Source organism: Myotis nattereri, assembly GCF_964212035.1.
Source record: "Myotis nattereri genome assembly, chromosome: 11".
NCBI classification, from domain to species: domain Eukaryota; kingdom Metazoa; phylum Chordata; class Mammalia; order Chiroptera; family Vespertilionidae; genus Myotis; species Myotis nattereri.
This window is the reverse complement of record NC_138086.1, coordinates 73,364,037-73,392,005: the sequence shown is the minus strand read 5'-3', so window position 1 is coordinate 73,392,005 and position 27,969 is coordinate 73,364,037. Positions and strand designations below refer to the sequence as shown.

Below are 27,969 nucleotides of genomic sequence, written 5' to 3'. Positions count from 1 at the left end.
AGAGGGAAACATAGATGTGAGAAATACACATTGATTGGTTTGAGGCTTGGCTCCAGCTCTTAGGCTTCCGCTGCTGAAAGTAGGTTTCTGGCCTTTGCTTACAATGTTGCGATCCTGCTGGCTGAAGCCCGGCGGACTAAAGCAGGTTTCTGGGGTTTTGTTTAGCTTCTATATTTGTTACATAGTTGCTTAGAGTTTGCAGCTCAGAGGCCTGCAGCGGCAGGCGGGGAACGTTGGAGTCCTCCGTCACTGAAGCAAGCAAGCCTCATGTTAGTTTCAAGCTGCCTGGCTGCTGGCCGCCATCTTGGCTGGCAGTTAATTTGCATATTGCCCTGATTAACCAATGGGAAGGGTAGCGGTCGTACGCCAATTACCATGTTTCTCTTTTATTAGATAGGATGTTTACTTTGAATTTATATTAGTTGACACAAACACTCCATCCATGCTTTTGTTCCGGCCCTCCGGTCCAGTTTAAGAACCCATTGTAACCCTCGAGTCAAAAAGTTTGCCCACCCCTGCCATAGACTCTATGCCTATCTCAGAGTGCCGGCAGGTCACATCCTGTCAGGCTCCCTGTGCTTACCAAAAACGCAGAACTGGATGTCCTAGCAGGGTCTCCAGAGGCAACATAGTCTCCATGAGAACAGTCATGTGAGTGGTCAGACTGAATTTAGTCAGCAGAGGAGAGGGGAGAAAGGAAGCAAAACTAAGTTTCACTAAGTGAGTATTAAGCCCTAGGTACTGAAAGGTGCTTTATCTATGTTATTTAACACTCATGACAAATTGAGTGCACCATGTAGTATTTCACAGTTGTAGAAAGTCTCCAAATGTTTGTATATGACTTCAAAGTTTCTACTCTTTCTACTCTAACCTGTGTACCTGAAATTTAGAGAAATTGTTTACATTTGATGCTTTTTTTTTGGTTGTTTTAACAACTGTGTATAGCTTGTATCTCATCTCCAAGAATATATATAGTGTATTTGTTACAAAGTTTTCGCCTAATACTAAGTAATACCAATCAACAAAATCCTAATTAATAGATAACTACATTGTGGGTGGCATATCTCAAAAGGAACACTTTCTCTTAGTTAATATTTCACATCTGAAAATGCAATTCTAAATGAGGATGTTAACTACGCCCTTAAAAAGTACTAAATACTTCAGTGCAAACAAATCTTGCACATAATATATAAAAATCCTCTGTTGCATCTGGAATCTGATAAATATTTATTATCAATGCTGTTTGCTTTTAATCGGTTCAGGATATCATTTCTCCAGCTTCTCAGTAGTTAAATAAAAATGGCATTTACATTACAATATTGCTTGCCAACAATCTCATTTTCTGGTTTAGTCAGCAGTCCTTCATGCTTGATTAGTCTTTAATTATACAAATACCTACATATTAAAAAAAGTTTTCTTTTTTCCATACTTTGAGCATGTAATTATTTTCTCTTGCATTCAATAACCTTTAATTTTAGGATTAAGCAACTGATTCCTTTTAGTATGGATGGATCTTTTCAAGTGTTAAAGCAAATTTGGTTATTGTATTATGAGAAAAATTAACTTTGGGAAACCTTTCATCAATGCATTTGGTAGTACTCTGATCAGCTGTTGCAGAAAGCACCAGGTATCCGAAAAATAAAACTTTATTCTCCTATTTTTTCCTATTTCTCTGTCTCTTTGGTCTAAGAATGTGATAATTTAAGCAATTAAAGCCTGCACTATACCTATTTTCCCATTTCCATAAATTGGGGCTGAGAGCAGATGCTTTACATTAAAAATATTTCACTACAAAGGCTGTTTATAGTTTTGGTAGGAAACTCCACAAACTATGAACATTTATAATTTTTCTATAATAAATCCACAGAATGTTCAAATGTTAGGAGCATTTTATTGAGTGAGATGATGTTTCTCTCAACGTTCCAGCCTAACCTGAGGCCAAATAGCAATGAGACTTAGAAGTGGTACCTTGCTTTTCAAAACTAACAGTGGAGATGCGGAAATCCTTCATATACAGTCTGACACAGTGTTGGGCGCTTATTCCTTGTTAGTTTCCTTCTCCATCCTTGGCTACTAAGTCTAGAAAAGACAATAACACCCATTTCCTTGTGGGAGTCATCTGAAGGAGCAAACTAATGTGAGAACATCACAGCATGCAATTAGCCACATTTATTATGTAGCACGTTCTAGGTTCTGTGTTAGGTTTGAAGGAGATGGAGGTGAGTGACTCACCATGCACTAAACCAAGCCTATGTAGTAAGACAGTCTGCGTTTAAAGTGCACCAAGGAGGTGTTTTATTGTTTTATTTTTTAAAAGCTTTCCTCCATCCAGAGTTTAATTCACTGGAGATAAAGTGTCTTCCTCTCAAACCCAGTTTTTATACAGATATCTAATGGCTTTTGTTGTTCTACTTTCAGGGTTGAGCTCAGAATCTGAGTTTTTCCAGGACCACCAAGCTCTTCTGGCTCAACATCTCTCACTACAAGAGAACCAGTAAAGTGGTTACTGATTCTCCCTGAGGGTCATCTCAGCAGCTCACCAGACAGCACAACCTGTCTTTGCACACATCTCCCAGGAAGCTCTAGAGTTTGTACCCACTGGTCCAAGTTCTACCACTGTAGGTAATTTATTGTTGTTAGAATTATGCAATAAATAAGATCAAGTCCCTGTGGTTACGGAATTTACATTCTACTTGGAAAAAAATAAATAAATAAGCAAATCGATGTCAGGTAGTGATAAGCCCCCTGAAGGATAATGGAGAAAAGTAAGAAGAAGGGTGATGATCCTAGCAGATCTGGCTCAGTGGATAGCGTGTTGGACTGCGGACTCAAGGGTCCTGGGTTCGATTCCAGTCAAGGGCATATGCCGGGGGTGCGGGCTCAGTCCCCAGTAGGGGGCGTTCAGGAGGCAGCCAATCAATGATTCTCTCTCATCATTGATGTTTCTATCTTTCTCTCCCTCTCCATTCCTCTCTGAAATCAATAAAAATATATTAAAAAAAGAAAGGTGATGAAACAGAGATACCATATGTACAATTTTACATAAGATGGTAAGGTAAGGATTCTTCGATGAAGCAAAAGGTAAGCCAAGACCTGAATAAATGAAGTGAGGGAACAAGCTAGATATCTAAGGGAAGTGTTTCCAGGCAGAGGGGACAGTAAGCACAAAGGCTTAGTATAGAAAGTCAAAAGTTGACATAGTATAAACGTATATAACTCAAGTTTCTTGGCCCCTGCGGCTCCTCTCCAAATTCTTCTGGATGTATCTCTGGTCTTTACCTCCATATTTCTAAATAATATGCTGAAATAGTTTTTCTCAACTTGCCAGTTTTGGGCATTATCTATAGACTTCCAATGTCGAAGATGAGGATTGCACAGTCTTGCCACCCACACCCTCTTTTATCTTCATTCTTTCAAAAGTCTCTGGTTTAGTCAGAAGTTCTTTGTTTGCTATGAAAGTTTTGCTTACTGTTGAGCCTATTAGTATACCATGCTTAGACCTCACCCAAGGATACGTTTTTTTATTGATTTTTAGAGAGGGAGGAAGGGATACACACACACACACACACACACACACATACATACATATATATATATATATATATATATATATATATATATAGAGAGAGAGAGAGAGAGAGAGAGAGAGAGAGAGAGAGAGAGACACTGATTCAGTGATGGCTTGCCTCCTGTATGTGCCCTGACTGGGAATTGAGCCCACCACCTTTTGGTACACAGGATGATGCTCCAACCGACTGGCCACCTGGCCAGGGCTAGACTTCCTTTATTATAAAAAGTTCTTGTTCTTACCAAAGTCAATTATTGCTTTCCTGATTGCTTGCTTAGTGCTCTTTGTTTCTGTCCATAATTCTCTCCAAAGTCACCACCAGAAAGGCAAAGTTTCTGTTTTCCATAAGGTCAGCCACACCAAGCATTCTTAGTTTCTCTTCTGCTCCCTTCCTCCCGCTCCCCCAAGGGACAGCCCTCCGAAGTCCTGTACATTTTTGCCCCCAATGGACGGGTGGCTTTCTAAGGCCATTGTGTAGCTGTCAGCCTGGGACTTCCTTTTGCTCCTTTCTTCTGGTCAACCTCCGATCTTCCTCTTTTTTTGGTTTACTTTTTGTCATGGTGGAACACTTCCTCCAGTAGAGTTGAAGGATACATGACAGATCGATTGGAGCTAAATCTGCTGGAGACTCTGCATCTGACTCTAGTTTACATTCACTTTCGGTAGATAGCTGGGCAGTATATAAAGTACAAGTTGAAAATCATTTTCCTTCAGAATTTTGAAGGGTTCAAGTTTTGCTGTGGAAACCCAATGCTATTCTGATTCTTGATTCCTTGTATTTTACCTACGCCCAACCCATCCCCTCTGGAATTGTTCCCAAGGATGTGTTCGAGGTGGCTCTTTTTTTCATTTATTAGTTTTGCATTCAGTGACACTTTCATTGAGGTAACAGATTTTGAAACTGGGAAATTTTCTTGAATTAATTCTTTGGTGATGTCATCTGTCTTTTTCTTTCTGTTCTATTAGTTAGAAGTTGGACCTTCTGGATTGATCTGCTATTCTCTCCTGTTTTACTTGTTCTCTTGACCCTTTGTTTTACATTCTGAGGGATTTTCTTTACTTTGTTGTTCTAAACCTTCTATTGAACTTTTATTTCGTCCATAATGAATTATAGTAACTGTTATCTAGACATTCTTCAAATTGTTTTTTAAATGTTCCTTGTATATAGCACCCACTAATGTGTTTTGTAGATGCAGTGTCTTCTCTATGGATAGTCTATAGGATATTAATTTTTAGGGTTTTTGTTGTTAATCCTTACCTTCCCCTTCTCCTTTTTCATAGCAGCTGGTGTCTCCAACCCCCACCATTTTGGGGTTCCAATGTTGCCTTGCTTCTCATTGTGTCCCTTGGTATTTAGTTTTTTCAGCTTGGTTAATTCCTCCACCTGCTTTTCCAAATGTTTGTTGACATTACTTGTCTGCTGTTGTCTTGTCTCTACTTAAAATGTTTTTTCTTTTAATGTCATTTTAGTGGGGTTTTAGGAGGGTGTAGAAATAAGCACACTTATTCAATCTATCTTATTGAATAGAAAGTCCTCCCATTTTTTTCTTTTTGAGTTTACTATTTTCCATAAGAAAAAATTAAAGAAAATGTTTTAGTCACCTGGGGATTCTTTCATAATATAGATTCCCCTTATTCAAGCCAAGAACTACAAAATCAGAATCCCTAGGGTAAAGCCAGAGATTTTGATGATCAACAGATTTAAGAACTCCTGCTCTAAAGAATTATAAACAATTTATTAGTTAAAGATAGGTTAGTTAAGGCTCAGGGGCAATGCACACACAAAAATGGTTAATTGGTTCAGTATATTAAGGTTCACATAATGAGATTGGGTGCTGGGTCTTTGATCTAAAGGTTGAAATCCCTCAGCCCTTCTTCTCCCTTTCTCTCTCTGTATCTTATAATTTATTTGTTGAAGAAATCTCCCATGTTAGTGTGTGGCCATCCTGGTCATCATGACTGCTCTGAAGCACCCTCTGGGCCCGCCTAAGAGAGAGGCTGGAGCTCCCACCTTGTTTATGAAACCTTGGCCCCCTTCCCCTCATGTCACCTGTAAACCTTTTAATAACATTGCATTTTTGACTCTTGTTCATCCTGAGATTTAAAAACATTAGTTCTACTCGTGTGTGTGTGTGTGTGTGTGTGTGTGTGTGTGATATCTTTCCCTCTCCTTACTGAACATCATATTTTCTTTTTCTGAGGGAGCCTCTCCATTCTAAATTATAATTCTGCTAGCATGGTATTGGTCACCTCAGCCAGGTTCCTAGGAATATTCCTGTCAGGTTTTTCCAAATGATTTGGAAGAAGGGGATGTCTCCTGTTGCCCTTCATCCAAGGATTTTCTTGTCTCAAGTAGGATCACATTTTGAAAAATGATTAGTTAAGTTGTCAAGTAGAGAGAATACAATATATTTATAATAATCACTATTTCCATCTTTTCAGTATATTAAGAGGAAATGCAAATGCAAATGCCTTAGTTTTTGTGGTGTTTAGTGAAGTGAAATCAGGTGGGGACAGTTGGCATAAATGCTGGAGGTGGCACAGTGAGCATGAAAAGTTACCCACATAATTTACTGCCTAAACAGGAACAGTTTTGAGAGTGAAATGAGTGCTGTTAGTAACTACACTGGACAGCAGACATATGCAGAGACGGCCCAGTTGAAAGGGCGTGTGCGGAGACGGGGCTCAAATCCCAGGTGCACCCCTGACAAGCTGTGGGCCTCCGGTGGGTTCCAGCTTCTCTGAGCCTGGGTTTCCTACCTCCTGTAGGTGATGTCAAGGCCTAAGTAGGAAACACATACACAGTGACTAGCACAGTGCCTGGCACGTGTTAAATGCTCAACAGTATTTTTATCTTTTAAACTGGATCATCATTTTCTACTGGGCGAGTCTATATGCGTTTCTCCAGTTACCAGCGCAGTCTGGCAGCCAGAGCACGTCAGGGGAGAGTCTCCAGTATCCAAGGGTGGGGTCAGAGGTGCCCCCACGGTGAGAGAGCCACTGCTGTTTCCCTTGGACCTACCTGCTTTATAGCAGGTTTATGTTTTTGAAAAATATGATTTAACTCACAGGTGAATCAGATCTACACTCTGTTAAGAAGGCTTGCTCCTCTCTCTATTATATTCTGAATGCCAAGAACCACCAAATGTGTTGAAATGCTGGGGGAACAGGAAAAAGGAGGTTAGTTAGAACATGATGGTCCTTATTTTGATGTGCAGTTTATGTACATTTCTTCCCAAATGAAAGAAGCGGATTTAAAGCAGTCTAAATCAAGTCTGCATTTCCCAAAGGCCATTGAGAAGATAGTGTAAAGAACAATGGGGCTAAAACAATTTCCGAGGAATCATCTATATATATAAAAGAGTAATATGCAAATCGGCGGAATGGCGGAACAACCAGAACGACCACTCGACCAATTGCTATGAGGCACACTGACCACCTCTTGGTCTCTCCCCCTGGCCGGCAGGCTTTGATCCCCTGATGGCGAACAGGAAACTGCAGGTGGTGGCGGCTACTGGTGGCCGGGGAAGATGGCCCTGATCACAGGCCAGGCCTAGGGACCGTACCTGCTCATGAATTTCATGCACCGGGCCTCTAGTAGTCATATAAGATCTATTTATTTATAGTCCTTACTATGTGCCAGGAATTGTTCTAAATGTAAAAATAAATAGGTGACATTTCTCTTATTAGTAATTATCTTTATCAAGTAATTTTGCAAATAAATTTAAGATGGCCCGATAACAGGCACTTACATGGTTGTGAAATGAGTAGCTGTTCAATGAGAAAACATCATTTACAACAATTATTGATAGTCCTGGGATACACAGAGGTGTGAGAGGTTCTGTCCTTACGGGGCTTATAATTCAAATAAGATAACAAACTTGTTCATGTTAACTATGAAAAAAGGCTCAAATTGTACATGCTAAGTGCCCAATCAGAAAACAGAGAAATTACTGAGGGCTGGGCAAGTGTGGGCACTTCGTGGAAGGAGTAGGAGGTGAAGGAAGTGATGCGGGACCAGTGGTGAGGAGAGCAGGCACTCGTGGCTGTGGGCATAGCAACAGCAGAGCCAGTGGGCTGCACAGGGACATTAGCACTGACAGAGGCTGAGTACAGTGCAGGGAGGTGGGAGGCAGGGTGGAGAGTAAGGTCAGGTTAAAGGTCAAAAAAGGGCTTGAGCATGAGGGTGATGTGAAAATGTTATTTAAACACACACACGCACACACACACACATATATGTGTGTGTGTGTGTTTAAATAATATATATATATATGTATATATATATATATATATATCCAATATATATATCCACTTTTATTGATTTCAAAGAGGAAGGGAGAGAGTGAGAAGGATAGAAACATCAATGATGAGAGAGAATCATTGATTGGCTGCCTCCTGCATGCCCCCTACTGGGTGGATATCAAGCCTGCAACCAGGTGTGTATCCTGACCTGGAATCTATTGGTGACCTCCTGGTTCATAAGTTGGTGCTCAATCACTGAGCCACGCCAGCTGGGATGGACATCTTTTAGGAAGATTAGCTGGCAGTGGTGTGCAAATGGGTTGGACTAGGGAGAAACAAAGTGGGAAGAACAGGTCAGGGAGGATGGCCCTAGCTCTGCCCTGGGCCGGGGCCAAGTGGGAGAACTGAGGAAAGTTCTAGGCATCTTGCATGTGGAGCTCCGATAGCCCAAGGCTTTTCTGGCCAGGGTCCATGCACCTGGCTGCTGACTTGCAGCTCTCAGGGGACAGAGCTTTTTCCCTTGATAAATCTTCTAGGGACCTCAATCAGTTCAGGGCCCTGTGCTTCCTTCCTCCCATTTTCTCTCCTCCTTTCTTTCTCTTTAGAATTATCTACCCATTTTGTGGGACTACATTATGAGTTTTTAATATATTATTTAATTTCTCAATTTAATAGGTTTGTTAAACTAGCAATTTCATGTGACTTTTCAGATTGGGGATAAAAGTGTCCATCTGGTCCAGGGTGTGAGTGTGTGTGTGTGTGTGTGTGTGTGTGTGTGTGTGTAGGGGTAGTGATGGCAATACTGTTTTGTTTCTCCTTGCTTGTCTTTAAAATATGTTTTTATTGATTTCAGAAAGAGGAGGAAGAGAGATAGAAACATTGATGAGAAAGAAACATCAATTCACTGCCTCCTACTGGGGATCGAGCCTGCACCCCAGGCATGTGCCCTGACCAGGAATTGAGCTGGCGACCTCCTGGTGCTTGGGACAATGCTCAGCCAACTGAGCCACAGCGGCAGGGTGTGCTTTGGTTGTTTTTGACTGTTTGGTACAGCGTTCAGTTTTTAGGAGTTCATCATCACAATTAATATGTTGGGACACTGATAAATTTGCTTCCTGAGCTGTGATATGTCTAAGAGTTCCCGCCTCTGCCTTCCTAAATAGCTGTCTTTCAAGGCAGTGTTTTTCAAATATTTCTTACTATATCACATAGTAAGAAATATATTTTACAATAAAAGCCAACACATACATATCTATCTATCTATCTATATATATATATTTACAAATATTTCTGTCTATATGTAGATGTATATCTTTCTCTCTATATATAAAACAGAAGCTTCAAGAAAAAAATGCATAGCCTTACTTTTTAATTTTTTAAAAAAATTCTGGTTAAAACAACTAAGCTAATATAATAACCACTCACAAAATAGTCCATAGAAAGGTCCAGAAGCTATTGACTCTTGAGTGCCAAGGCACTTCGTTTTCTGTGACTGCCTACATTCCTCACTTACAAAACGTACCATGTTCATTCCTGATGAGATAGAGAGAGGACGGGGGCCTTTTCAGATTGGGGGTAAAAGAGCACATCTAGTCCAGGAATAAAGTTGTGAAATTTGGGCAGCACCTCATATGACCAAAAAGAAAAGTCTTAGTGCCACAGAGTCATCCGATGACTATTGAATGAGGCCTCCTCCCCCGACCCTTCCCAACCCCCTGGTTTAGGGTGATTCCCCATCAGGGAGGCTGATCTAGTTCCTCAATAAAGCAGAACTGGTTGGAGAAAAGTCCTACGTTGCTCCTAAATTTTACCTTTCGAGAATTCCCAACTGAATGTCTAGACAGGGGGCATTTTAGGGCCCCTTCTTTATGTCCCTAATGAGGAGATGTGTTTCATAAACTGAATCAGTCATGATGAATCACAGCTCAGTGTCAAGGTTGTACTTGGAAAAGAAGCTGGACTCCCATTTGTTTCTTTAAAAAAAAAAAATAGTGTCCTTCACCCATCTTACCCCAAACACGTGGTATGGTATAAAGTGGTGCTTATTTAAACATTAGGGTAGATTCCAGGACCGTACCTCCCTGGGAACTCCTCACTACAGCGTTGGGTTTGCTCCCTGTGTGACACTCCAGGTTATTTCAATCTATGCCCCAGCTGTAGAGTCATTTTGGCAAGGAGATTTTTCTAAAGGTTTTTTTCTCATTGCTCAGAGCCAAAGGTTTTGTCCTCCGACCTTTTGATTCTCATTCTGCATCTGTAATCAATGTCAGGTCACCACGAGCAAAACTAAAAGGAAGTTAAGTGGGGGGGGGGACCCCAAAGCAAAACGCCCTACAAGCACAAAGCCCCCAGCCTGCCCAGCCAAGTTTTAGAAGCTCACCATTTTGAAATAGTACGGTCGCTTGGAGAAGAGGATATTTCCTCCCCCCACCCCATTTGTTTGGTGCCTGATTTGTTTCTAGTTGCAGCGGGGAGGTCAGAGCAAGCCAAGAAAATGAATGGAGCCAGCCTCCTGCCAGGCTGCCTGGAGCGGGCGGGTGTTACGGATCAGCTAAAGCCAGCTCCCTTTCCCGGGCCAGGCCGATGTAACTCACTGGAGTGGCAAATTACATCAGACCTACAGCTGTAACCTGACATTATGATTAATTTGATCAGTAATTTCTCCTGTTTTTCATTTTAATCGGTGTGACTATTCTGCTGTGGCAGGTCTTTCAGATCTAATTAAGATAAATATCCCAGTAAAAGACTTGGCAGACTTTCCGAGTCAAATCCAGGCATCAAGTGTGAAGACCTGCAGCCCCAGTCAATCACCCGGGGGGAGGGCTGGCGCTGCTCTCCGCAATCAGCCCCTCACACTTAAGCAAATTCATAATCTCCGGCACTGTTTAGTCATTCTCTCAAAACATGTCCCGGGCAGAAAAGGAAAGCCCCAGACAATGTCATTCCACCCCCATGCTCATACTCTGCTGATTTGCCCAGACTACATGGACAGCCCTATAAGTGGACACTTGACAGAATCCCTGAGTTGGTGTTTCTAAAAAAGATTCTAAGTAAATCCGTGCATATGTATATCTCAAATAAACAAATATGTGTACACTCAGATCTGGAACACAGATACTTATAATTATGAAGATTTAAAGTCCACATGCACATATATAGCCTGGCCCTTTAATGCAAGCACACAGCCATCCACTGGTTGGATTTGCGTTGACAGGGTTTAAGAGTTTATTTTCCCAGTTTGTTTTCTTTTAGGTCAACCAGGCATGTATTTATGAATCCTAGTGGCTAATATTTGTACACGTTCTGTTAGGTTTCGGTTCTTTGAGGATGAAGGCATTAATGAGATTTTTATCCTAAAGCCATCTAATCAGCAGGGCCTGCCTGTCCAATCTGGTGCCTGCAGACTTTGGGCAAGTGTGAAGGATTTGCCTGGGTTACTGGGTCTACACGTCCACTCATAGGAAATACGGAACCACCGGGAGCTTCAAAAGAGTGGATGTTTTTGAAGACTTTTTTTTTTTCACTTTATGAAGAAAACATTACAATGATGGCACAGTTCCCAATAACCATAAAGCAAATTCCCCCTTGTAATAGGAATGGCCATTTTGGAAAATAAACGTGTGACTGGAGTACAGATGCTTAACGTCATTTTGTACACACCTCCCACACCCCTGACTAAGGGTAAAGAATGTCTACAAACTACACAACAGGGCCTTTCACCAGGTAAGCGGAACCATGTTCTGACTGTGATGGCCTCTACATTTGGAGGATGATTCTGCCACTCTTTTGGCTGTTGCTCCTGAAAAAGACTGTTGACATGATGGTATAAAGGAGTCCCTCGTCACCTGCTGAGGCAGACAGACTCAAATGCACTTTTACTGCTGAAGGAAAGGTGGTGGGAATACACTAGTCGGTAGGGTGTGGTTTTCACTGTCCTAGAGCTAGGCAATCTTGGGTCTGAAAATTGGAATGAGAGCTTGGACTCCTCACAGAGATCCTGTCAGCCACCTCAGCTCTACTTTAGTTGGTGGCTGCAGACCACTTTAATCTCTTTGTGCTTGAGTTTCAATTTGGTAGAAATGGCTTCAACAAAACTAATATATTTACTAAAGAAAAAGAAGCCAGGGCACGTGATCTATTTTAAAAGATGGAACTCCCACAATGAAAAAAAGAACTGAACTAAAAAGAGGCAGATTAGTGCAGTGGGCAAGGTTTTATGTCAGCTAGATCTTGGTTTGAATCTTGCCTCTTATAGGCCCTTACCCCTAATTTCCTCATCTATAAAATGGAGCTCACGGAAGGACTATCAAAGATTCATGGAGTAGAACTTTACTACTCAAGAGGTGGGCAATGGACCAGCAGCATTAGCATTACCCAGGAGCTGGTTATTGCAGCAGAATCTGGGGTGGGCCCTCCACGCCAGAACTACTGAATCAGAGACTACATCTACCAAGGTCCCAAGGAGATTTGCCTGCAAATAAAGCTTGAAAAGCCCTAGTATAGTTTAGATGAGGCAACATTTAGCAGCAGTTGGACTTCGAATAAGCTCAGTCAGTAGCAGCTGTTCTTGTTTGGAGAGGATGTTAAAGAGTTGAAAAGGATTATTTCTCTTCTCAGTTATATCTTTTTAGTATAAATCACCGGGTTTGAGCCCTGGCCAGTGCACTCAGTGGTTAGAGGTCAGCCCGCACACCTAAGGATCATGGGTTCGATTCCTGCTCAAGGGTATATACCTGGCTTGTAGATTTGATCCTCAGCCCATTATAAGAGACAACTAATTGATGTGCCTCTCTCACACCAATGTTTCTTTCTCTCTCTCCTCCCTCCCTTCCACTCTCTCTAAAAACCAATGGAAAAATATATCGTTGGGCGAGGATTAACAACAAATCACCAGGTTTGAGTTTTTCTGTAAATACTGGCTAGTAACCCAACTTCAGGGTCTGGGAGAGGCTTGAATGAGTGACAAAGTACAGACATGGTTGTTCTTATTCACTGATGGGCTGTGAATCTGGGGGTGGAGTAAGGTTGTAGTAACACTGGCTCATTCTTTTTAGGAATCAAGACCTAGCTTTATTATATTGCAGCAGTATAGTTAGCACCAACTCATGCAACCAAAACTTTGGGTAAAAAACATTTTGTTTAAATAAGAGGTAGGAATCTGCTAGTTTAGAAATGAATAATTGGAGGCCTACTTGCAGGACCATAGATACTTGTTCTTAACCCTGGCCCCACACTGGAATTGCCTGAGGAGCTTAAAAAATGCCGATGCCCAGCTCTGGCTGGGTGGCTCAGTTGGTTGGAGAGTTGTCCCATATACCGGAAAGGTTGTGGGTTCAATTCCCGATCAGGGCACATACTTAGGTTTCAGGTTTGATCCTCAGTCAGGGCCCATATGAGAGGCAACTGATGGGTGTTTCTCTCTCACATTGATGTTTCTCTCTCTTCCCCTTCCTCTCTCTTTGAAAATCAATAAAATCATATCCTCAGGTGAGGATTACAAAAAAATGCGGATGCCCATACTGCATCCCACTCAGATTCAATCAGAATCTTTGGGTGGGACCCAGGCATTAGTATTAAAAAAAAAAAACTGTTCAGATGATCTCAATGTGCAGCAACACTGATACCACGGCCATTGTGTTTGGAAATTTAAAAGGAAGCAAAGGATTGAACAAAATACAGAGGTAGGAGCGCGGGCATGGCCTCAGCTGTTTGGAGATGGTGTGGCTTGGGTGAGTCAAGAAGAGGGAGGAAGGTCAGGCAAGGTGGTGAGATGGCACCAAGGCCCAGAGAATACATAATTATCTGGTATGAAGATACCTACTCTAATACTTAAGGAGTCTCACTGGCAATGAAAGATGCCTTGAAGATGCTTAAAATGGTTTCAATGTGATTGTTACATTCAGGGAGCTTGGAGAATAACCTATCTTTGCTTAAAGCCTTTAATAACTTTCTGCCTTGTCCAGGTTGGGTCCACGACCATCTATCTGGCTTTAGCCTTAGGTTGATCAAACTCCTCCCATGCAGTGCAGACGACTGAAGGTGGCAACTTCTCTAAGGAATGTTAAATTTTAAAACCTCAGATAGGAGCGCAAGATTCTTTCCCTCTGATTTAAAAGGTAGAAGTTTCTGACCCAACCGGACTCAGGAGAGCTTTCCTTGGGGGAAGTGGGAGGGTTCCCCTGACATCTCCTCTCTGAACCCATTCGTGTTGCTTTGTTCTCTTTAAGTTCCACGTTTGCAGCCTCACAAGGCAAGGATGGAGAGCTCGGCTCTGGGGAGAACAGCCGGCCTCTGCCAGGAGATGGAGTCCAGCTGAGAAAAGGCGATCCCTAACTTGACTTCTTCTTATGACAACTAAACATCTTCTGGTGTAGAAACTAAGTGGTAGGGCCACGCTGGTCCCCGTCAGGTGACAGTTCAGACGAAAGGTGTTGGCTGGAAAGGCGGCCTCTCGGGCATCCCCACCAGGTGGCCGCGGACGCAGAATTGCCTTTTCAGGTCAACCGCCACTCCAAGGAGCACCTGCAATTTTGCCATGGGTTCCTCTTACGCATGAAAGAAGAGACTCTGGCACTGGTATTCTCAGCATGGGGCCTTTCTGCCTTAACTCTGCACTCACAGGACCCGGTATTCATGTGTGAAGCCAGAATACCCAATTTAATCTCCACAGTGGAGGATGAAAGAGAAGGGAAACAGAGGGCCTCTGAGGGTCTTTTTAAAAACAGAACAAAACAAAACAAAACAAAATAAAATAAAATAAAACAAAACGAAAAAATAGAAAAAAGAACCAGGATGGGAGCAATGCCCCACAGACATAGGGTTTGACAGCCTGATACTGAGGATTTAGTCCTGATTGCCACACAGATTTCAGGCTGATTTGACCTGTTGTTTGGGATCCAAACCTTGTTAAACACAGGGACGGAGCCCTGGCTGGGATCGCTAAATGGTTAGAGTGTTGGCCTGTGCACCAGAGAGCCGAGGGTTCAATTCCCGGGGAGGGCACACACCTGGGTTGCAGGTTCAATCCCTGCAGGAGGATGTGTCTCTCTCACATTCATGTTTCTTTCTCTCTCTCCTCCCTTCCCCCTCTATTCGACTCTCTCTAAAAATCAATGGGAAAAAAAATCCTCACTCCTCAGGTGAGGATTAAAAAAAACAAACAACAAAACAAACACACACAGGGGTAGAGAATGAGGTTCCAGGGTACTGAGGAATCTTCTGGAAATTATGAGGTCAAAAGACAAAAGGGTGGAGGTAAGGTGAGTTGAGGGCATGCCGTCTCACTTCTCTTGATTCCATGGGTTTGGGGCTAGGTGGTCCAGTGGTGCCCTCTCTCTTCTCCATGCCCTAGCGGGGCTGGTGTGTGAACAGGAGAAATAACGGGCAGTGAAGAAGAGAGAAGGGAGTCACCATGTGAAGGACAAGGTCTCTAGAACCTCAGCTGCCATGAGAGGCAATCCAGCCAGACCTTCCCTGTTGTTCTGGCTAAGGGATGTTGCTCGTTGCCAAATGTAAGGACCATTCTTGCTTTTGGCTTTCCCTGCTCTTGCTGTGATTTTGAGTTTTTCCTTCCCTTCTTTCCCCATCTTTCTATACTTTCTTTCTCCTTTCTCTAGTCGATTGGAGTGGGTCAGTGGAGTTTCATATAATACTAGAGGCCCAATGCATAAAGATTCATGCACGAATGGGCCTTCCTTCCCCTGGCTGCTGGCACCACCTTGACTCTGGCCAGAGCCGCCTTCCCGCCTTCCCACACTGTCCAGAGGCCTGGAGAGGCTGGAGCGGTGTGGAACGCCTGCATTGTCAAAGACACAAGCACGCACCCTGTCCCCAGCCATCTGCGCCTGCCTATGCAAATTAACCCACCATCTTTGGTGGGTTAATTTGCATACTCACGCCTGATTGGCTGGTGGGTGTTGTGAAGGAATGGTCAATTTGCATCTTTCTCTTTTATTAGTGTAGATTCTAGGTAAGGAAAAGCAGTTATGTTAGTTGTGTGGATGCTACAATAATTAGAGAAGGAGGCTTTAATGCAATGGTTCCTGAAAGATTTTCTATGGTATTTTAATTACTGTTATATGAAGAAAAGAAAAGGTTCAGTGGTTACATAAATTTGGAATTCCTTGATTAAATCATTTTAACTAGATATCTCTACTGCAGGATGTCTTTTAGCTTTGCATATTCTAATGTTTACTGAGAAATAGCTAGCAGTGTCAGTGTGTAGTATCTATCATCTATCTATCTATCAAATGACCTACCATTTATCTACCTATCATCTATCTATCAATCTATCTATCTATCTACCTACCTACCATGGATTCTGTTTTCAATCAAATATTTTTTGAACTTGTATTTTGTGGAAGACACTTGAGAAATACTGTGTTAGAAAATGCTAGATGCCAAATAAGGAAAGAAGAATATATATTTCACTGACAACCCAAATGAACATTGTAGAGGCAGAAAAATATACTGTATCAGCATGAAAGGGTTATTGGGTTGAGAACCAGAATTCTGTTAGACAACCGAGACATCCCCCCCATCCTTGAACAACTTGATTGAGGACCAAACTGATTGTGATGAGAGATGTTCAATAACTGAGGTTTGACTGTATTGTGTATAGTTCTTTCTTTTCATGCAATTCAAATGACCTCATTTCAGCTATTTTATAAATAGAATGTGGAGCTGGAAAGGACTTCAGATCATCTAATATGAACTTTTTGTGTAATAACTGACACAAAGGAGTCCCAGAGATTAGGTCATTAAGACTGGGATTACCAAGATTCTTCCTGTTTACCCATATGCTAAAAACCACAACTTTGGGAATTTAGAAGAAAAAGATAATTTATTTGTAATAATATTGGTGGAGAAACCAAGATTCTGTGGGTTGAAGTGAAAATTCTTTAAGATTATGCTCACATGGCTACAATTCTCTTTCTTCCTGCTGCCTACACCCCATCCCAGGCCTTTGTGCAGCTTGCCCTGTGCTGCGTGTCCCCCTCCTCAGAAATCCTCCTCCCCTCTCTGACTTGATGTTATAAAACAGATAGATGTGTAATTGTTAGCTTCATTCAAGCTTATATGGGTTTTTCTGTAGTGTGCAGTGAATACTTTTATTGTGTACACACTCATTTTTATATTCCCATGACTGCTTTTTGTTCAACTTGAGTTGATCTGTTTATCTCAGATTCCTCTTTAGATTATAGTGTCTAGAGCAGTGATGGCGAACCTATGACACGTGTGTCAGAGGTGACACGCGAACTCATTTTTTTGGTTGATTTTTCTTTGTTAAATGGCATTTAAATATATAAAATAAATATCAAAAAAATAAGTCTTTGTTTTACTATGGTTGCAAATATCAAAAAATTTCTATATGTGACATGGCACCAGAGTTAAGTTAGGGTTTTTCAAAATGCTGACACGCCGAGCTCAAAAGGTTCGCCATCACTGGTCTAGAGTCAAGGAAGGAAAAAAGGCAGGCAGGATTCTGATATCCTGCTATCTATCAGGAATGGAATTAGATACTCTCACTTAAGTCATCTCATTTAACCCCCCCATCCACCCTCCCACCAATGAGGAAACTGAGGCTCAGAAGGATGGGCCCAGCAGAGCCAGCATCCGAGTCCAAGTCTGCCTGTTTCTAAAGACCACCTTGTCAGTTCTGCAAACCTTCCCCGGACCACAGTGCACATCACAGATGCTTGATGATTGCAGATAAGAGTAAAAGCGCTCTCTCTCCAACCTGGGTAATATTCACTTGCAAGTCTATACTTCGAGAGTCAGTTTAAAAGCCCATGGATAATTTACCCCAAACCTGTAGGAAATGAATTGAGGCTACAATGTGAGGAATAGAACTTGATCATGAAAGCACAAGAATACTGTATAAGGTGACAGAAATACTGCCTCGGTTTTGCTCATTCAGAGTGAAGTGCTAGCCAGCACTTTTGGGGTATCTCAACTTGCCACTATAACCTGCAGCTATGCACATGGAGGCAAAACTGTCCCAGGAGCATTCTGAACTGGGCTTTGGCATTCGTTTATCAGCCACATTCAACAGACAGTGATGGGACTGGAGAGTGTGTGTGGCGCAGACTCACTGCTGAGCTCGCTGCAGACAGGCCATGAATCTGACCCTGGTCATGGTCAGAGTGGGGCTGTTTTCCTTGAGAAGTTCTAACTTGCCACGTTCAAATGCTGCAAGAATATTTCCACTTTCATTGAGTCTGGCACCCTTTCCATCTATCAGTACTTGATGTGAGCTTCCATAGTCAACGGTGTGAACATGCTGCCTGCTTTGTTAAACCCCTTTCTACACGATTTGACTACTACAGAGCAACACCCAGGAACGGGGAACCTAGACAATGACAAAGAAGCACCAGAGTATATAAAGTATATTCTTGGTAAACTAATTTCCCCCCTGCCACTCTCAAAGCAATATCAACTTTGTTGTTCCTCCTGGATCTCAAATGCTTGCAATAAATTCTTTGAAATGTCAGTAATGTGAACTGAGGGTTGTTGTTTTTTAAAGGAGATTTTCTTTCTTTCATAAAAGAAAAAATTGTCCCTTGCAGACAATGTGGATAAGCATGTTTTGTTTATTTTATTCTGTGCTGAATATGGTTGGGTAAAGGGACTCCCATTTCCCACCCGACCTCTTCCTGAATGAGTGAATTATAAATGAAGTGCTCAATTTGCTGGATGGCAGTATAAACAGAAATAAATTCATACTCTTTCATAGCTGTGGTATAATTAACAGTTGCATAGCAAACTTATAGCATGAAAAGCATTTTCATCGGTATGTTATATTTAATCTTCACAATAATTCTCTGGGTTTGGATAGATTTTCTCATCCATAATAATAAAGTGTTCTTTGGTTTTATAGCCCAAGGGGAAGCCTTACTCAGTCTGTGTGGACTCTTCCAGTTTTTAAAAGTTTCTGAGGGTCTGGATTGTTCTGGGAGAATGTTATCTACAGCCATCATTTTCACCAAACATACTCAATTTCATAAAACTATAAATTAGTTCAGTGAAAAATGTCAGACAAAAGAAGTTACTTGATTGTCCTAACATTTCAATTCAATAAAAATGATTGGTTTATTAGACTTGTGCAATACACAGCTAAGGAGGATGGATTTCCACCCCACCTCCCTACCCCATCTATTATCCAACATATACTCATGTTTTTATACTGCACCAAATTTAGTGTCATTTTCAAGTTTAACTAGACAGTGAAATCCAAGGTCTGACTGAAATTTACAGTGCACAGAATGCCACTGACCTAGGAGAGTATTTACTAACTAAACCATTGACACAGCTGGAAGCCAAGCTGGAAGGGACTAGGTTGAGGTGAATGAGGCACTCATCTGGGGCACAGAATTTAAAAGGGTGTGCCCCAAAACACAGTAATCAAGATGAATAATATCCAATTCAACATTTTAAAAAAATGAATGCAAAAGTTCATGATCAACAGAATAAGTATTACTGATTTTTCTTTTTGCCTCAGGCTCAAATATGGCACACTACTGTTACTAATCCTAAAGTTGACATTTAGTTCACCCTGGATTTTGGCATTCATTGTTGGTTTTTAAAACTCTTGTATTAAAATATTATCGATTTTATTGGTTACTACATGTTGGGGTGCACCTTGAGTTTTGCATCTGAGATGAGTGCCTCACTCGCCTTGGTCTAGGCTGGGAGAATTCTACACAGTGATTCAGCCCTGCGTAGGCACGGAGATGTCTGAGGTCTATTAGCATTTACAATGACCCCGAAGGGGTGATATGAATATGCCTGCAAATGGTAGCAGATATGCCACCCCAAAGTGTTTCACTGCGGCATGATTTTTTTTTTTTTTGAGCTGAAGGCAATTGAGAAAAGCAGATACAAGAAAAGCTCTCCATTATCCTCCTATTTACCTAAAAGCAGGACATAAATTTGTAAAGCTGTCCCCCTTACACGTTTATATAAGGAAGGACATAAATTAATTACTGGAGACAATTCTGGGTTCTTATCAGCCCAGAAATGGCACCAAAAGAATTTGTAAAACAAAGCTTTTAAAACTAGCCCTTATCTACTATTAGTTTCCCCATATATTCCCATTCCCACAAAAAGCTCATAGTCTTTTTCCTTTGTCTTGTCACTTCTCTAAAAATGTGTTGTTCTTTTGTTAAGATGCTATGTCAGCCAAAGTTCTAACCACCCCTTTTGAGTTACTCATTACTAAATACTCCCATGTGTACATGTGATACATGTGTTAATAAACTCCTGTTTGTTTTTCTCTTGTTAAGGTCTTTCCTTAGTCTAATTTATGGAGCTCCAGCCTCAGAACCTAGAACCTAGAACCTTTTCTCCCCTTGCACTGGCAAAGACACCCAACTGTTTTAGTGGTTTGTAACATAAAACTCCAAATAGAATGGAAGAAGTTCTAAAAATATTTAATTTTACCCCTTCCTTTTATAGATGACAAAAGTTCAAAGCTTTGACTAATATTATGTTAAATTGATTAAGACAAACTGCTGGGGAGAGAAAGAGTTGGACCAGGATACTGAGTCTGTTCTATAAGAAGGAGCCATGTTTGGAGACCATTTGCTTTAAAAAGGATGAAAGTCATGTAGGTCTAGGTCTAACTATTTAACAAGGGTTTGGGTTTAAAAAAAATGAGCATGTACCACTCTCTGTATCACTCATCGACTTTGGAAATTAGTCCTAAAGTTTGCCAGTGAGAAAACATCCCAAATGAGAAGATCAGGAAGGAGGCTGTGCCTACTGCATAACAGAGGTGGAATTGGGATGCAGTTTACTCTTGGATGCCTGAGTGGTAACAAGACCTGTACATTAGCAAATGTACATAGTCAGGGACAATTTTACGCCCTCTTGAGCAACTTCACTGCTGGGAAGGTGACCATGCTCCTCATTCCTCCGACAAGCACAGATAGCTTTCTCTCTCCTAGCTGCTTCCACTGAGCACTCCCTCCCTCTGTTATTTATTAAAATGTGCAATATACCAAGAAAGGGAAAGATTATCCTGTTTCCTGCCGTGCAAGACGGTGTGCAGATGGCCAAGGTTAAACGCAGCATTTGGTTTCTTAAGCTTCTTTAATGGGTAAGTGGAAAAGCAATCTGGGACCAGAGCTTGCAGCAGTGACTCTCTGAGGATTAAAACTTGACTTTAATTTGGACTCCATGGCTAAGATTAAATCTGTCTCTGCTATCATTATCCCACTTGTGTTTGTCCCCACTCTGTTTCCACTCTGCCACCCAGCTGAGTGGGAAGAAATTAACCTGACCTTGAAGAAAACTCACAGCATCGTTAAGACCTCGGGCTTTGAATAGCCAATAAAATTCTAGAGGCCTGGTAACATTTAGATCATAGATTCATAGGTCTGAAAAGGAGTTTAAAACTCATATAGCCCACACATTTAACAGATGAGGAAAACAAAGTCCAGAGAACCAAGGTGACTTGTTCAAACTTGTTAGCTAGTTGGGAGCAGGTCAGAACGAAGATGAGGCCTCAAGCCCTCAAGCTCCCCATTCCCATGGTACCGTGACCAGGCTCCAACCATGGCCCCTTCATCCCCAGATCACTCAGGAAGGAACATGCACACATCAGGGCTTTTACACAATGTTTGGAATTTTCCTTGTGCAAACGAAAACACCCAAGGCACAGTCTGAAGAAGAGCCATCTCAAACGTCATAGAAAGGAGATATTTATTTCACCATTCTTATGCTTATGTGGTCTTTATCCAGATCAAAATTATATATTGAAATTAAAAATTTACATGTTTTTTTTTTCCTACCCAGGAAGGATTAGGCCATATTTCTCCCCCAAAAGTTAGTTCCTTCCATTTATGTTTCTGATCTGTGTCTAACCAACACACTCAAGTTTCAAATTCTGGCACAGCCTACAGCTGATAAATTACAGCAAAACATAGGAGTATGGATTTATAACCATCCTGGAACCAAAGGTTCAATTCAGCTCACAGATGCAGTTTGTTTGTCTCATACTGTTTTCAAAATTTGACTTTGAGTTTTATACCCAAGTTATGCTTACTACCTGGCCCCTGAAAGTCTTTGTGCTTAAGATCTATGCTTGGAGAACTTCTTTCCAAACATAGGTAGGGTAGGCAGGTAATGAGTCTCAATGCAGAACATAAAGACAAACCTCCACTCTGGACCATTAGTCCTCCTACAACCCTGAGGATCAAAAGTAGTTAATGAAGTCAGTCCCCTATCTGGTCCTCTGTGAAGTGATAATACTTTCAACTTGTATCTGTCTTGAAACAACAACCTGGTTTTGTAAATGCGAGTTATTGCATGGAACTGAACTAAAGAGTGAAAAAAGTTATACTGCAATATCATGGGAAAACCTGATGGGAACTATTTGGAGAATTTTAGATTTAAGTCTAGAGTAACCTGCTAGTGCTGCTCTTTTTTTCATCTCAAATGACCTCATTTAAATATACCTATACAAGCCACTTCCATTGATTTTTTTTTTCTGAAGACATCTGTACAGTCCCAGAAATAATTGTTATCTTTCAAAGTTCTTTTAAACAAAAAACCTGAATTATTGGCTTTTCTTGACAATCTAACTTGCATAGTTCTAAATTAATATCTCTGAGACAGATTTTGAATAATGTAAAAAGGTAAAGCCCACATGAAAATAAAAAACTTAAATAGAATTTAAGCTGTCATATATGAATTTAGTTTACCTTTATTCCTTAATAATCTTCAAACCAAAAACACTTTATTCTACTTCAAAAATATCATTACCTTTGCAGTTTCTTTTAAATAGTTTTCTTCTTAAAAAGTACAAATATTCCATGTTCCACAAAACATATTTCAAAAACAACATTTCAAAATCATGGAATTCTCCATTTCCTTTACACATGCCTATAGTAAAGGAAAAAAAACTCCTTTTATTCCTATTGATATAGATTTATTCAAAATTAGTTTTTTTATCTACTTGGTAATACTTTCACAAGTTTTTTTTTGTTGTTGTTTTTTTAAAAATATATTTTATTGATTTTTTACAGAGAAGAAGGGAGAGGGATAGAGCCAGAAACATCGATCGAGAGATCGATCAACTGCCTCCTGCACGCCCCCCAGTGGGGATGTGCCCGCAGCCAAGGTACATGCCCTTGACCGGAATCGAACCTGGGACCCCTGAGTCCGCAGGCCGATGCTCTATCCACTGAGCCCAACCGGTTCGGCGCTTTTACAAGTTTTTGCCAAATCACTTTTTTGGTTGTTATCCATTAGATCTACAGAAGAAGTTCGAGTACTCTCTTACCAGTGTAGTTATTAAGTTTGTAAGTTAAAACTCCAACAGTAAAAAATTAGAACATTACCTCAGAGTTATAGAGCAAGAATTGAGGCTCTGAGCCTTCATTTGTTGCAGAAACAAAACAAAACAGCCCCTGGATTTCCATGGCAAACCGTAAAGAGAACTTTTGGAAATTATCCTAATACAGCTTATTTTCATGAGGCTGAGTGGTTACCTCTTCTAAAGTCTCATCAACAGTCATTGAAATGGATTGTCTGCATTTGGCTTTAGCTGGCTGATAGAGTTGTATAGGCTGTAAGTGTTCAGGAAGGCTGGTGTCCGCAGACCTCAGCTGCAGGGACTCCTGGATGATACGCAACGACTAAAGTCAGAGCTGAGGGCTCTCCTCCCTCAGACTGGGGCAGGTTTTTCTTTGGTAATTGCACTTATTTTGATGACTTGGAAAGAGGAAGTGTTTAATTACATGGTGCACGGGTACATCTAATTTAACTGCTCTCAAAAAGTATTAAGCTCATTCTGTGGGATAATAGAGTTGAATTCCAAACGCAGAAAACATTAGGATTATTGTAATCATGCATTTTGTAAATCTGATTATGTCTACTGTTCCCGTAGCTGTCAAGTGTACAGTAAAGACTTTTAAAACTCATTTCAGTCCTATGTCAAAAGTGGTACGTTGTCGCATACTTGTGATATTTAAAAAAAAATACAACTTCAAACCCGTCTCAGGAAAATGTCCAAATTGAAAGTAGCTATGACCCAAGTGCCAGGGAAAATACAATTATTCATCTCACCCAAATGTTTTCATTTCCAGGAAAACTTTGGGCCACCACTGAGAATCCAAGTTCATACGAAAAATGTTGGTTCTAAAATAACAAACATAACAAGCAAAGTTGGTCTAAAAGGCTAGGTCTCTAATTTACTTGCCTTTCTGCCTGTGTACCAATTTATTGTGACTTTTGTATACCTTCCTATTTGGGCCCTAAGAATGCAATGGCTATTGCCATCCTAGGGTAGGAGGACCGCATGTCCCACCATCAGGCAGGGGCGGGGAGTTGGCTCTGAAATGAATGCATAGGCTGCCCACTCTGCCAGACTTCGTCACTGCACGACAAATGTACCCAGTCATCTGAAATCTCACGCGGGAAAACATTATGAAAGTCTAAAACCGAGCTATTAATTTCTGGATCTGATGGGTTGATATCACAGTCACTGTGTTTTGAAGCTAATTATTTTAAAGGCCTCTACGTTAAGAAAGGTGTTCTGAACTCTAAAGTTAAATATTCCTGAATGCTCCGATCCATTGCTCCTCAATGATAGTAGGTTAAAGGTGAACATTCACGATTAGCCTGAGGTATCTTGGTTGCCCTCAAGCTTCACAGTGATAATACAGAAGCCTTATTACTTTTTAAAATAACCGTTATAATGCATACTCGTGAGGCTCTCGGCATGAATCTAGAGTACTTGTTAGTCAAGGGAGTGATGGTTGGAATCTGGGACATAAGACTGGGGCTAAATTTCTTTACCCTCCTAACCCCAGAGAGTCTTTAGAAAAATAGAAACAAAAGAGCACAAAGTACTTAAGGTAAGACACTGTCGTATTCATAATATAGAGAAATAACCACCACGCCTCATGGACAGGAGATACAGTTCTCCGCGGGGCTACAAAACGGTGCTAGTAATAATTTTAATTGGATGCTATCTTTGCTGCCTTCAAAAAGTATCATAAAGTGGAATTATTACAGGCTACAAATGCACTTACAGTGCCGGCCTCTCACCGGAGGAGGCAGATAACATTTATCCTTGGGAGGGTAACATCAACGGGGTTCCATTTGTTCCCTCCACATGCATCCCCAGCTGCCTGCGATGTGCTTCCCCTGCCTCTGTCTAAAGAGATCAATTTGAATTAGACGCTGCAGAACTGGACGCTAAGTTTTGCTGGCCTCTGCCTGCGGGGAGGGCGCGGCCCCAGGGAAGGGCCCGCGTGGCCCTGGGCCGGGCGGAGGGCATACCTGCAGAGGGCTGGGTGGCGTGAGCTGCGACGGAAGGCCATGTCCTGGAGACGGGCTGAGTTTCTGAGGGGGGCTTGCATTCTGCGGAGTTGGAGACGGTTGGTTCTGGTTCTGGTTCTGGTGCTGGGGGTGAGGGTGGGGTTGAGGCTGCGGGGGCTGCGATGGCGGAGCGGGCAGCTGCTGGGAGGCGGGTGGCGGCTGCTGGGGCGGGGGCTGCGGTGCCGGGGACGGTGGGGGCGCCTGCGGGTGGCTGCCGGGCGGCGGAGGCGGCGGCGGCTGCAGCTGCTGGAGTTGCTGGAGCTGCTGGAGTTGGGAGTTCAGGGATGAGGTAGCTACAAGGAAAAAACAAACAGACACACACGTGGGGGTGAAACAAACAGGACAGAACATTTTGCTGTGCGTCCCTGGCAGCCTGTCTGGTGTGAGCTGCCCTTTAGAAAAAGTTTACCCTCTCACCCTTGGTACGTGAAAGGGCTGTGGGGCACTGGCAGAGAGAGTCACTGTGCCGGTGTGGCTCAGTGGTGAGCGTGGGCCTATGCATCAAGAGATCATGGTTCAATTCCCCGTCAGGGCACGTGCCTGGGTTGGGGGCTCGATCCCCAGTGGGGGGCTGCAGGGGCAGCCCATGGACGAGTCTCTCTTATCATTGCTGTTTCTATCTCTTGCTCCCTCTTTGAAATCAATAAAAATATATATTTTTAAAAAGAGTCACTTCTTGGGAAAAATGTAAAAATTCAAGGAAGATGAGAATGTGCCACATCAAGTTGTTACTTTGAAAGGTATTGAGCAGTACAAGCCAAGGTATCGCTAGAAATGGAGGTCATGTTTGAAGGTACTTTCTCTCTTCCTTTCTGCACTGCTTGGGCAATACACTTATGCTTTCAAGATTTGATTTAAGGTTCAACCAGTTTAATTCTTTTGGTAAATGCTGGGCTGGAGTTAAGAACAGAAAACGAAATAGTTTGTAAGCCTTTCATCACCAATGCGATTAATCGTGTCATTTTCACTTGCCACTTCAGACCTCTGCCCGTTGGCTTAGACATGTTAGTTTCGAGTTTCTACAACACACGATTCTCTGTTTTGCAGAGTCAGAATCCTGACCCTGAGGTTTCTGCCTGCTGATCAAAGACACAGAGATACTCCTCCCCCCAAAATCTGGGTTATTGTAGGTGATTGTGATCTGTATACTGTGGTAACTAAACACATTAGCACCCCAAGGACATGAAAGAAACTGAGAAAATGAAATCATCTTTCAAGATTTTCTTTCTTTCTCTTTTCTTCAAGATTTTCTTATTATGTGAAAAGTAAGAGTTGGTAGGACGAGCTGTCTTAACACTGAGCACACGAAATTTGTTCTCAGACGTCCATCTAGCACTGAACAATTTCTACAGCAGAAAGACATTCAGTTTGGCCAAAGAATGATCTTGAGAAAATTGTTGCTACCAGTTCATGTCCTTCTTTGCCTGAATTTCAGTCTGAAGACTTTCCAACAAGCCTACAAATAAATATAAGGGTCAATGTTGAATGCATAGGGCTGCAATGTTTTCCTGCTCCTCCCTTACCGAGAATTTGTCAAGATTTCCAGAGGTAATAACTTCTGGTTGCAACATTAAGCTAGTCCCTATTTTTAGAAAATGTTCCTTCAAAAAATCTAGTGATTCTATAGTGATATATACGTGTCTTTATAAAACAAGTATGTCCTCAAGAACATATTTGTGTGTACTTTGACCCATATTTTGAGGAGACCGAAAAGGCTTTCTCTGTAAGGAAATCAACCAGTGACTCTCTTTGTAAAGTTAAGAATAATTTTGTAAAATTCATTGAATAACAGTCAGGCACTAGAACTGTGCCAGGTAATACGTTGTATTTCAAAACTGCCTTTAAGGAGTTTGTAGTCTATTTGTGGAGATAAGATTAACTCATAAGAAATGATCAGGCTTGAGGTACATGTTACAGAGTCCTGCTAACAATAGATGTTTGATACATATCACTAAGTGGTCAACAGTGTGGAAATTGACCAAACTGGCCAAGAGAAGATATTCTGGGTGGAGAAACATCCAGAATCCAGCATGGCTCAGGTGACATTCCTGAAGGACAATGTGGAGAATAGACTGCCTGGAACAGAGGCTCTGGGAAATTTTGAGTGACTTTGGACTTTAGAGAAGGTGAGGAACTTATCTTGTGAAGTGGTGGGAAGATGGAATACTCCCAATTAACCTCTGGTGTAAATCAGATTTCAAATATAGACTCAGGTTTGTTTCAACAAGGCATAGCTGTAGTGATGAAATGTAACGTGCTAGTTCTCGGGGACACCAACTATCAGTTCTGTGCTCTCAGCTTGTAGGGCTTCTGTGCTCTCACCATGTAGGGCTTCCACGTTGGACCAGCTGGGATGTGTTCCACGTTGGTCCTCACTGGGTCAGTGAATTACTCTAGGTCTGCTCAGCGCTCGGTCTGGTGCGTGTCCCTCCTTGTGTGTAAACCCAGAGTGCTCTGAACTCTAGAGGTAGAGGTGGTGTGCATGAGAGAGGGCTGGAAGATGCCCAGTCAGTAGGAACTCTCTGAACTTTATATTCAATTTTGCTGAAAACCCAAAACTGCTCCAAGGAATGAAGTCTATGTAATAAAAATTCTCAGTCATCATGCTATTTATTGGAACTTGAAGGGTGTGGTTTGGTTTTGTCCTTCTCTGCCCTCCTCCGGCTCCTATTGTACAAAAATCACATCTTACTGAAGATCTGGGATCCAGCTCCATCCTTATCTCCCAGGATCTTCTGCATTATGGGGCACGGGGGTGGGGGTGGGGGTGGGGAGGGCTGGATGTCTCCTTCGGGTGGACGTACAGACTTTGTGAATAATTGCGTCTGGCC

General features: G+C 41.8%; 1 protein-coding gene across 1 annotated transcript in view; it reads right to left on the bottom strand.

Annotated features, from left to right (window-relative positions):
- Positions 1-27,969, bottom strand: part of POU6F2 (POU class 6 homeobox 2) — a gene marked incomplete at its 5' end in the record, with an annotated part of 228,596 nt that overhangs the window by 85,186 nt on the left and 115,441 nt on the right. Inside the window, one exon of the mRNA XM_081102004.1 lies at positions 25,100-25,431. Coding sequence (XP_080958130.1) covers positions 25,100-25,431 — 332 coding nt within the window. The remainder of the gene's footprint in view (positions 1-25,099; positions 25,432-27,969) is intronic.